This window comes from Bison bison, unplaced genomic scaffold (genome assembly GCF_000754665.1).
Source record: "Bison bison bison isolate TAMUID 2011002044 unplaced genomic scaffold, Bison_UMD1.0 scf7180017864500, whole genome shotgun sequence".
Classification (NCBI taxonomy): domain Eukaryota; kingdom Metazoa; phylum Chordata; class Mammalia; order Artiodactyla; family Bovidae; genus Bison; species Bison bison.
Window position 1 is genome coordinate 2,073,473 of NW_011495059.1, and position 11,765 is coordinate 2,085,237.

Here is an 11,765-nt window from a genome sequence, read left to right on the forward strand (position 1 = left end):
AGGAGAAAAATAAGCTGTATTTTCCTCATGCTTGCCAGGAAACATGTGCTTACATCTCACCTTCTTACGTCATGTGCTTACATGTACATCTTCCTGGTGCATAAACCTGTAAGTTCTAGATCTTTCTGTTGGCAATCATTTCCTTACAAGGAACAGCTTTGCTCACGGCAACGCATAGGAGGAAAGTTCACTTTTACAGAATCAGTGTTTGATGGATTATTGTGACATCGAGACAAACTGAAAGATGCATTTTGAAAAGACAGGTTGCAGAAAATGAGGAAATACATGCTAAACCTCCCAGGAAATGAGTGTGGCATAGACCTCGTGGGGTCTGCCTTGGTGCCTTGCAGTGTCTGAAAACATCTGGGTGAGACACATTAAATCTGGCAGTCCTCATCATGCACACCACAAACACAGCAGTCTAGGGCATAGACTGTCCACGTCTCTGGGAGGAGAGACCAAGCCTGAATGGTTCTGGATGAGATGCACTGGCCCTAGAAGATTGACGGTGTGTGGCTGGCAGGGAGTTCAGAGGGTAAGAATATGGTTTTACTGGTACAAGGGGAGCAGAAGAATTCAAATTCCACCCTCAACAGGCATCAGTTTTGAGGGTGGCCCAGCTAATACAGGGCAGTGAACTCAATTCAGTGTGTCTAAAGATTGTTAGCAGGGGAGATTATAGATCTTATGCCAAGGAGAGGTGATGAAGGAGATCAGGTATACGGCCCGGGCCTGGGAGAAGTAGCTGAAGGAGGAGGTTCAGGCCTCTCTACTTGTGAGGTAAGTACAGCATCACTCCTGGATTAAGAGTGTTACTTGCTGGGGAAATCAGACAGTAGGCAGAAAATGATCACACTGCAGATGCCATAGCTGGAGAGAGCAGCTGAGAGGGTGAGGGTCCTTGCTTTTTACTGTGGGTCCAAGACTGGCTCCAGTTCCTCCCAGGTTACAACCTGAAGGAAACAAACTGGTAGAGAAACCAGGTCGCAAGGATACAGTCAAATGGACCAGAAGCAGACAAGTAGCTCTGATCTCCAGGGACCACCAAGACATTCCAGGCAGGCTGCAGGAGGGTGCTCCCAGTATCCAGCCTGCCGGCTTCTCACTGGTTCTGGACTGGCCTGGATTGGCCACGACCACCCTGACAAGTCTGGAGGACAGACAGAGCTGACAGCCAGCCCGGAAGCTTGGCTTTACTCCCTAAAGATGCACCCTTGAAGTAGAAACAGACCGCAGGTTATTGCGTCACTGGTTGGTTGGTTGTTTATTTTCTTAAACCCGCCACTACAGCCAGGCCAGGGAAACCACCATCTCTGTTCTTTCTGAAGTTCCCTGATCAGCTGTCCTGAGTTAGCTCCCTCGGTCCTCCCCATGTCAAGCTGGGGGAGGGACAGAGGACAGAGGACAAAGCTCCTATAGGTGATGGCCTGTTCTGCTCCTTCTCTTTGAAGCAGATGGCAGCCGAGGGGAGCTGGCGCAGCCCACCCTCACAATCCAGACTCACCCCTACCGAGCCTGCGACCCTGTGGAGATGAGCTATCCCCGGGACCAGTTCCAGCCTGCCATCCGGGTGGCTGACCTGCTCCAGCACATCACGCAGATGAAGAGGGGCCAGGGCTACGGGTTCAAGGAGGAGTATGAGGTAAGAGACCACCCTGCAGGAAACTCCCTGGTGGGCGCAGAAGCCTCCTGGATGTTGGTCTCGCTACTCAAAGTATGGTCCCTGGTCCAGCAGCATCAGCAGTCCCGGCAGCATGTCAGAAATACACTGTCCCAGTTCCCACCCAGATCTGCTGCATCAGTTTGGAGTCACATCTTCCTTCAATAGGAAGAGAGAATGGCTTGAGCCCCCATCCTACACATTGAAGAAAAACCAGGAGATGTCCCCTGCCTTCCAGTGATTTCTAGGAGGTCTGCTTGCTCCTGGTCACCTCTTGCCTCATGGCCATGCTGCTGTTGTGTTTTCAGCACCCGCCCCCCCAGTCAATATCTCATCTGGTGACCGCCATCCCCCCTTTCTCTGTACCTCCTCTGCATCCCTGCCTTGGACATCCCTTACCTTGTTCCCCAGCCTGTCCCTATTGCCAGGAACTTGTGAGTAGCAGTTGTTACTGAGGTTTGTGAAATCACAGGATTGCAGTACAGGAAGCACCTGAATGCAAGTCCTTCTGAGGTTCTGGTCACCTGACAGGTCTCTATCCACTTCCTTCCCCAAAGTTCTTTTTAGTGTCCTCAAAATTTCCTTTTTTTCCTCCTCCTTTTTTTCTAGCAGCCAAAAGAGAACTCCCACACTCCCTTTACTTTTTTTATGTGGAACAATTTAGCTTTCTTTATCTCACTCCTTTTGTTTCACTCCTTGCCCATTAGGCCTCACCTTTTGCAAACAAAAAATCAAATGAAAAAAGGAGAAACTCATTAAGATGTTTTCTTGCCCTAAAGAGCATCTCATTCCCCTGGAGGAATTTTGCACCCTTCCTGTGCCAGTCAGAATACAGCTGCAAGCAGCTTTGGAAAGAGCATCTCTTTCTTCTCTTTTCCTCTCTCTCCCTCTCCTCCTTCTTTCCCAAAATATCTTTTGAGCATTTACTGTGTGCCAAGCTCTGGGTTATTTGCACTAGGTTTTCTTGTGGTGGTGGTGTGTTTTTTCTGTTTCACATGCAGCATGTGGCCCAAATATGCTAGGTTCAGTTCAGTGTGTGCAGTGAAAATGCGTTGACTCAGATGCTACGCATTTGCAATTCTTGGTACTGAGGACTAAGTTTAACTCTCAGACTGTATTCTGAGAAAGAGCTTACACAGCAGTATTTCAGAAGCTGTGTGAGGTCATGAAATTGTGCCAGACTATGGGGGAGGGGTCCAGATTCCAATGCAACAAACTGCATGGCCTCTGGTTTTGCAATCTGACTTTTAAAAGTCTTTATTAGTTGAATGAAGAGTTTGGATACGGTGATTACTAAGAGCCTGTCTGGTCCTAAAACTTTATGAGAGTGTAAAACATGGTAGCAAGGGGAACGTTTGACACATTTATGAGAACAAAAACGTTTATGTCAATGAATGTAAGTAATTACCAGCTCAGGAGAGCTAGCAGTTAATTTCAAATATGGTCTAAGTGAAACAGCATTCTTCACATATTCAATCTATAAATTTTGGGAGGATATTGGGTAAGAATCGCAGGAGATAGTCCCATCACCTCGCCTCCCTGGGCCTTATGTCCTAGGAGGTTGCTTGAATGATCTTGGTCTCAGGGGGCTGTGGGGTACAGCAGCTGGAAGCAGGACCTCAGTCCTTGTTTGCTTTGAAAAAAGAGTTCAGCAAAGAGACAAAGATTGTGAAGCAGGTAAAGCGTTTATTAGAAGTGACATACACGTGGAAGAATCCACAGGTGGACTCAGAGTTTTTCGCCCAATAGGAGTGGCTTAGCTCTCTTATATGGGGGAATTTTCCAGGTCTTGTCAGCCAGTCATCTTGCTCATGTCCATATTTGGTCTGACTCAGGGCCCTCTCCAATGTGCATGCACATCTTTCAGCCAAGATGAATTTTCTAGTGTGAGGGTTGAATTTTCTAGTGTGAGGGTTTCTGGGAGGTTGGCAGGACATATTATGGGCTGGCACCCCCCTCCTTCCTTTGACCCCTGAGTATCTTTTCTGCTCACATGTGGTCTGGGATATCTCCTTGACCACAAGAACAAGAAAAAATGTGATCAGCTTATCTTTTATTCAAGCAGGGCTCTGTTGTTACCTCTTGTTCTGAAGTGTCAGGGGGAGACTGTTTGGAGCTGCTCAGCCTGGGGCCCGTCTATCTCCTGCCTCAATCCCGAGCCCTGAACTCATGTGTGATGGGGGAAGGGGGACACACGTATGCGCTTGCACTCACTTGTGTAGATCTGTCTGCTGAGCGAATGTCAGGAGAGGGTGTGTTATTTATAAAGCTATAGTCAATATCCTGAAGGTTGAATAAGTCATCAGTCATAATTTTTGTTTTAAATTTTCAAATAGCATTAAGGGATCGATCTGTGTGACTTATCTGAAAGGGGGCCAAGTAGTCAAAGCCTGAGAAACACTGTTCTAAGAACTTGCAATCTAAAATTTGAAAACAGAAATACAAATATATTTGACAATTTTGGTGCATTGACACCCAGAATGATGTCACTTTTAAAAGCATCCATCCCTGTGTGGTGGGATTTGGGTTGATATTTTTTTTCTTGGTGTGTGTGTTTGTGCTTTTTTATATTTTCCAAACTTTCTAGCATGGAAATTAACTGCTTTTATAGTGAAAGAGAAAACAATACATGTTGTTCCATCATTTGGACTTCAACCAGAAATAGCATTAAGTAGAATAGACTTGCCCTCAATCATTTCAAATTATATTAATCAGTTAGCTTGAATGCTTAGCTTCTAGTTAACAGTATTTCCTGATTAACTGGAGGTTAATTGGAAGACATTACTTAATAGGAATCTTTCCACAGCGTCTTTCCACTAACTGTAGCTGGATGTTGTTTTGATCGTCAAGGCTCCTGTGATGTCTGGAAGCTGCAGACTGAGCAAAGCATCACACATCTACCTGAAGACCATTTCCTGTTGCAGACAGAAGATCCCCGGGCCTCCAGGCCTACTCTGGAGCCACACACCGTGTGCTCTCTTTGTTGCCTGTCACTCCCCTACTCTGCTCAGTTTTTTCATACAAATGAGTGGATTTGACAAATTGACATATAAGAGACCTCTCAGCTGTAGCAAGCTGTGTCTTATAAAATTCAGTTAAATTTTTCTGTCACTTACAAATTTGTTCATTAAATATTTACTGAGTATTTACTATTCCCGAGGACTGTTCTAGATATCTGGGATATGCCAGAGAACAAAAACGGACGAAGATCCTTGTCCTTGTGAAACTTGTGTTCTAGCAGAGGAACCTCAAAATAAACAATAGACTTAATAAGGTTGTTATTTTACAATAACTTATTGTAATGTGTTAGTAAATAATATGGTATGGTAGACAGTAAAAACATACTGTGTTACAAATTACCCCAAATCTTAGTGATGTAAAACAACCAATTTATCATGCATGTTGATTCAGTGAATCAGGAATTTGGACAGGATACAGCAGGGATAGTCTGTCTCTACACCGTGATGTCTGAAGCCTTGACTTGGAAGGCTCTATGGCTTAGGGCTGAAGTGGTCTGGAAGTGTCTTCACTCACATGGCTACCAGCTGATGTAGGCTGTCATCCGGGATCTCAGCTGGGATAGCCAGCTGGAACACCTACACTCAGCCTCTTCAGGTAGCCTGGCTTCTTCACAGCATGCTTGCCTCAAGATCCTTGAACTTCTTCCGTGGTGGTGCAGGGCTCCATTGGTGAGCCTGCTAGCGAACAAAGTGGCAAGTGTGTTACCCCTTGTGACCTACACTTGGACACCACACAGAACATTCTTACCACCTTCTATTGGTTATAAGCAAGCAATAACTGCCTACATTCTACGGAAGACAAATTAGACTCCATCCCTTTTTTAAAAAATGTATGTTATTACTATTTATTTGGCTGCACCAGGTCTTTGTTGCGGCACATGGGGTCTTCCGCTTTCTTTGTGGCATGTGGGGTCTTTTAGTTGCAGCGTATGAGCTCTTAGTTTGTAGCACGTGGGATCTTGGTTCCCTGATCAGGGATCAAGCCCAGGCTGCCTGCATTGGGAGTGCAGAATCTTAGCCACTTGGACACTTAGCCACCAGGGAAGTCCCTAGACTCCATCTCTTGTTGAAGGGAGGGGCAGCTGCAAGATTCTAAAAGGTAATACAAAACAGGAGCAATTGGAAAATATAATCTGTGGCTTATACAATCTTCCACAAGTAAGTACCATGGGAAATGAAAGAGTACAAGGAAGGGAGAGGGTATATTCCAGGAACATGAAGTGAAAGAGGTTCCAACCCTAAAGAGACTGAAAGGGCCGTCTTTAATTATGAGATGTGGGCAGAGACTTTGTGGAAAATATCCAGAGTAAGAGTCCAGATCAAGGGAGTAATATATCTGGCATGTACATGGAGGTCATGGAGTAAGCAGAGTATGCGTGGAGAAAAAGTAATAGAAGGTGTAGTTGGAAAAATAAAAGGAGCCTGACCAAATAGTGCCTTATAAGCCATTATAAGGACTTTAGGCTTTTACTCTGAATGGGATAGAAAGCCACTGCAGAGCTTTGAGAAGACAAGTGATAATTTCCGGACATTATTTTGAAAGACTGATTCTAGTTACTATTTGAAGAATGGAAACAAAGGAAAGAACGTGTAAAAGTAGGGAAACCAGTTGAGAGGCCACTGCAGGAGCTCGGTGACTCACCTGGACTGTGGCAGCAGGGGTGGTGAGAAGTGGTTGCACTATGCATGTATTTTAAGAGCCAACAGACACATTATACATGGCAACTGAGAGAAACAGAGGAGTCGAGGGTAACTCCAGGGCTGTTATCTGAGACACTGGAAGGATGGAGTTGCCACCAGTGGAGATGGGAATCTGCAGGTGGAACAGTGAGGATAAGGAAGGAATGGGGAGTTCCTTTTTGAACTAAGCTGTCCAATAGATATCCTAGTGGAGATGAAGAGTGGGTAGCTGGATGTATGAGATTGGAATTTGGAAAAGAAGCCTGGACTTTGGAGAAAATCTGGGGAATCATTGACATAGAGATGATATGTGGCTGTTCAAAGTCAGTGAATATAGACAGAGATGAGGACCAAGGACTCAGTCTCACAGAATTTCAACTGTAAGATGTTAAAGCACTTTTCCTGGACCAAGCATTGTACTGGTCTCCAGGAACTGAGGAGACAAGGTACAGTCTTTGCCTTATGGGGAAAGTGAAAGTTGTTCAGTCATGTCTGACTCTTTGCGACCCCATGGACTATACAAGCCATGGAACTCCCCAGGCCAGAATACTGGAGTGGGTAGCCTTTCCCTTTGCTAGGGGATCTTCCCAACCCAGGGATCGAACCCAGGTCTCCCGCACTGCAGGCAGATTCTTTACCAGCTGAGCCACAAGGGAAGCCCAAGAATACTGGAGTGGGTAGCCTATACCTTCTCCAGCAGATCTTGACCCAGGAATCAAACCAGGGTGTCCTGCATTGCAGGCAGATTCTTTACCAACTGAGCTCATAGAGCTTATTCTTAGAGATGGGCATATAAACTGACTAGTTCACTATTTAGTAAAATGGCACAATAGAAGCATCCTCAGAGCACTATCCAGTCCCATCACTTCATGGAAAATAGATGGGGAAACAATGAACACAGTGACAGACTTTATTTTCTTGGGCTCCAAAATCACTGCAGATGGTGACTGCAGCCATGAAATTAAAAGACACTTGCTCCTTGGAAGAAAAGCTATGACAACCCTAGACAGCATAGTAAAAAGCAGAGACATTTATTAATTGACAAAGGTCTGTCTAGTCAAAGCTATGGTTTTTCTAGTAGTCATGTATGGATGTGAGAGTTGGACCATAAAGAAAGCTAAGCACCAAAGAATTGATGCTTTTGAACTGTGGTGTTGGAGAAGACTCTTGAGAGTCCCTTGGACTGCAAGGAGATCAAACCAGTCAATCCAAAAGGAAATCAGTCCTGAATATTCACTGAAAGGACTAATGGTAAAGCTGCAGCTTCAATCCTTTGGCCACCTGATGTGAAGAACTGACTCACTGGAAAAGACCCTGATGTGGGGAAAGATTGAAGGCAGGAGAAGGGGATGGCAGAGGATGAGATAGTTGGATGGCATCACCAACTCGATGGACATGAGTTTGAGCAACCTCACAAAGAGTCACAAAGAGTCGGACATGACTGAGCGACTGAACTGAACGAAGTGCTATCAGAACCCGTGGAGGTGGCATGCATTGAGCCTAGCCTGAGAGGTTGGATGGCCAGTGGCTTTCTGGAAGACATGAAGTCTAAGTCAAAGCTGAAGAAATAGGAGGGAGCATAGAAGGAGATGAGACTGGAATTGTTAACAGGCATGGGGTTGGGGAAAGGGGGTCTTGTCAGGCTGAGGAGTTTGAATTTTACTCCAGGAGTAATGGGGAGCTACTGAAAAAAGCAGGATTTTTTAAGTTGGATTCACATTTTGGATGCAACTCTTTGTCGCAGACCAGAGCAGGGGAACCAGAGACAAGTAGGCAGCTAGAACAATAATTCAAGGAAAGTATGAAGTTGCCTGAACCAGGAGACTGGGCCCTGAGCCCAGTTAAGCCCACACACATTCTTTCATATAGAGCCATAAAATCATCTTGTTCTCTTGAGCATGTAAACTTGAATATATACTATATTTTAAGTTCAGTGACTTGAAATAATGCATGACTGGTCCTAAACTGAGAGTCAGAATGCCTAGGTTCAAGTCCTGTCTCTTTCATTAAGTATCTGGGTGACCTTGGGCCAATTACTCCTCCTCTCCAGGCCTCCCTTTTCATATTTATGCAATGAGAGTGCAGGCATTGGTCAAAGGGATCCAAAGAGTGCTCTGTCCGTGCAGGGTTGGGAGTCTCAGTAGGAACCAGTTGTCCAGGCCAGGTGGCTCCTCCATCCTACCCGTATCTCCACTAGACTTCACTCTGGGGCTCCCACCCTGCTAGTTATGTCTCAAGCCTTAGCTGCCATGACTGACCAGGGGGCCTTGTGTTCCTAAGTACTCAAGGAGGCCTAAGGCAAATTAACTGCACTTCCCATACAGATCAGAAGCTTCCAACATTGACTGCATGTTAGAATTACCCAGGGAAGTTTTAAGAACACCAACACCCAGGCCATCTTTCAGACTAATTACATCAGAATCTCTGAAAGTGGGATCCAGGGATCAATATTTTCTAAGCTCTCCAGATGACTCTAATGTACTTTCAAGGTAGAGTCGCTGGTCTCAGGAGACCCATGGAGTCCCCAGCACTTGCCTTTCTTGTGCCCACAGACCCCTGCCCTCACCCGCAGAACTGACTGCTGGTGACGTTCGTTGCCTATGGAAGCATGTGGTGACCCCTCAGATCTACCCTGCTGTTGAAACACAGCCACATTAAAGTCAAGGGGCTTCTGCACATGATCTTGGATCTCAGAGTCTTCCTTCCTCCCCTTCCTATCACCCCCAGCCCAAATTCCCCCAGCTTCCCCCAGTTATAAAACAGAAACCCTAAGTGTACCATCAAATGTTAACAGATGTTGACTGGAGAGTTAGGTTTGTCTGTGAGTCCTAGAACCCCAGCCACCATCAGGGTCAGCTGAATATCAAGTTTGGGAAGGATGCTGGGAAAGAAGATGCGGTGACTTTGTGATGGAGAGAAGGAAGAGAATTGTGTTAATCCCTGTCCAATCCAGCCAGCCTGTTGTCATAATGAATAGAACAAGCCCAGTAGGGAAACCAGAAGGTATCTGGTTATTACAGCTCCATTAAGACTATTTAAGGCAACAAGGAACAGCTGTGAGGCATATGATACAGCCCAATGAAGAGCAAACATTTGTTCATCTTCCAGCTCTGGGCAGACACGCTGTGTGCGTGGCTTGTGTGGGGTGAGGCCAGTGGCCAGTGTTGCCATCTTTGTTAGTCGTCTGTGGGTGGTGTTGGGCGGGCAGCTTTGATGGAGTGTAACCATGGAGACGGATGCTTCAAATCACCCCCAGGTGCCCTCTGCTATGCTCAGAGCCACCCAAGCAAAGACAGAGCCGACCTTCTGCTTCTACAACTTTTTTTTTTCCTCCCTTCTCTTGGTAAGAGAGTCACAAAACATCCCACTGTAGGTAACCTCTGGGTTCTGGTCCAGCTCTTCAATTTGCAAATAAGTGATTCTTGGGTAAGGACACAGGGAATTAGTGGCAGAAGCCCAAATCATGAAAGGGAATACCATGCTTGTTCTCCAGCTCTGGAAACTCATAACGACCAAAATAGAAAGACCTGATTCCACCTGCTTATTTCAGTCCATGTTCCATGGATTAAAATAAGGAGAAAGTGGGCCATTTCCAGAGGTGTCCCAAACACATCATGTGGTTTCAGACTTGGAAGTTTTCCCTGTTAAGAAAGGGTCATGTTCAAGAGACTATTAACTGAAACTTTTCCTTTGAGCTTATTTTTATTTTTCCACTTGGTATTCTGTTTACAACATAGCAAATAGATATTTTCTATTTAATTGGAACCCTCCCCAATCAAAGGAGCAATTTTGAGGTGCTACCATAGAAAACTATCTCAACTGAGAATCAAGCCCTGGTTCTCAATTTGCCCCTGACACGATGGGTAGACTTGTGTGAGACTCTTCCATCTCTGGGTCCATGTTTTATCTTCTGTGAAATGTTTATTATATATCATGGACTCCTGAAGCCTGATGATATATGCTTATGTTTCATTTGGCCAGAAACATTTATTGAGTACCTACTGAGTACCTTACACTGAGTAGAGTACTGGGGATAGTTAGAAAGATAAAAACAGTAAAGACCCTATTTTAAAGGAAGCACATGGTCTTACCACACCATGTAATTATATAAAAGAACTCTAGTTAGCATGCTTTGAGAAAGGGCAGTCCAGGGTGAAAGCAGGTTTTGTTGTTTAGTTTTGCTTTTTGTCAGTTATTACTTCAAGAACAATTAGAAATTTTCTAAAAGATGAGACACTGAGTTGAAGAAAAGAAGAAGGCTGAGTTGAAAAAAAGTATGTATGACAAAGCAAACCACACATTTAGGGGCTCAGAAACATAAAGGGATTGAAATATTGCAAGTCACCTCTTACATGGGAAACAAAGATGCCTGTCTAGGAAATGAGAAAACTCAAAATGAAACTAGTTGGGGAGATAAATAGGAAGTTTTCACAGTTTTCCTGAACAGAATTAACCAAAAAAAAAAAAAAAAACAATTAACATACCCTTTGCCAGTCCACCCCTTAATTCTAGCTGACCTCAAGCTCAGGGGAGAGCTGTTGACCCAGAGACACCTCCCAAAAGCTCACATGTGAAGATGGAGAAAATGTGTGGACAGGGCCAACAGGTTATAGCTTGGGATGGGATTCAGGGGTCTCTGAGATCACAGACGCAGGGATGGGAGGAATAGAGGTATCCTAGTATGAGCGTTCCCAGCAAACCATAGGCCTCTTGGAGGTAAAGCCAGCATCTTGCTCTTCTCTGTTCTCTGAAACATCTGGAAAATAGTATAGTAATCAGTTCAGTTCAGTCACTCAGTCATGTCCGACTCTTTGCAACCCCATGACTCGCAGCACGCCAGGCCTCCCTGTCCATCACCAACTCCCAGAGTTCACTCAGACTCACATCCATCGAGTCAGTGATGCCATCCAGCCATCTCATCCTCTGTCGTCCCCTTCTCCTCCTGCCCCCTATCCCTCCCAGCATCAGAGTCTTTTCCAATGAGTCAACCCTTCGCATGAGGTGGCCAAAGTACTGGAGTTTCAGCTTTCAGCATCATTCCTTCCAAAGAAATCCCAGGGCTGATCTCTTTCAGAATGGACTGGTTGGATCTCCTTGCAGTCCAAGGGACTCTCAAGAGTCTTCTCCAACACCACAATTCAAAAGCATCAATTCTTCAGCGCTCAGCCTTCTTCACATTCAGGCTTTCACATCCATACATGACCACAGGAAAAACCATAGCCTTGACTAGACAGACCTTTGTTGGCAAAGTAATGTCTCTGCTTTTAAATATGCTAGCTAGGTTGGTCATAACTTTCCTTCCAAGGAGTAAGTGTCTTTTAATTTCATGGCTGCAGTCACCATCTGCAGTGATTTTGGAGCCCAAAAAAATAAAGTCTGACACTGTTTCCACTGTTTCCCCATCT

At 45.2% G+C, this 11,765-nt stretch overlaps 1 protein-coding gene across 1 annotated transcript in view; it reads left to right on the top strand.

Moving 5' to 3' along the window:
• Positions 1–11,765, top strand: part of PTPRT (protein tyrosine phosphatase, receptor type, T) — an 839,242-nt gene that overhangs the window by 748,265 nt on the left and 79,212 nt on the right. Inside the window, exon 17 of the mRNA XM_010829234.1 lies at positions 1,452–1,642. Coding sequence (XP_010827536.1) covers positions 1,452–1,642 — 191 coding nt within the window. The remainder of the gene's footprint in view (positions 1–1,451; positions 1,643–11,765) is intronic.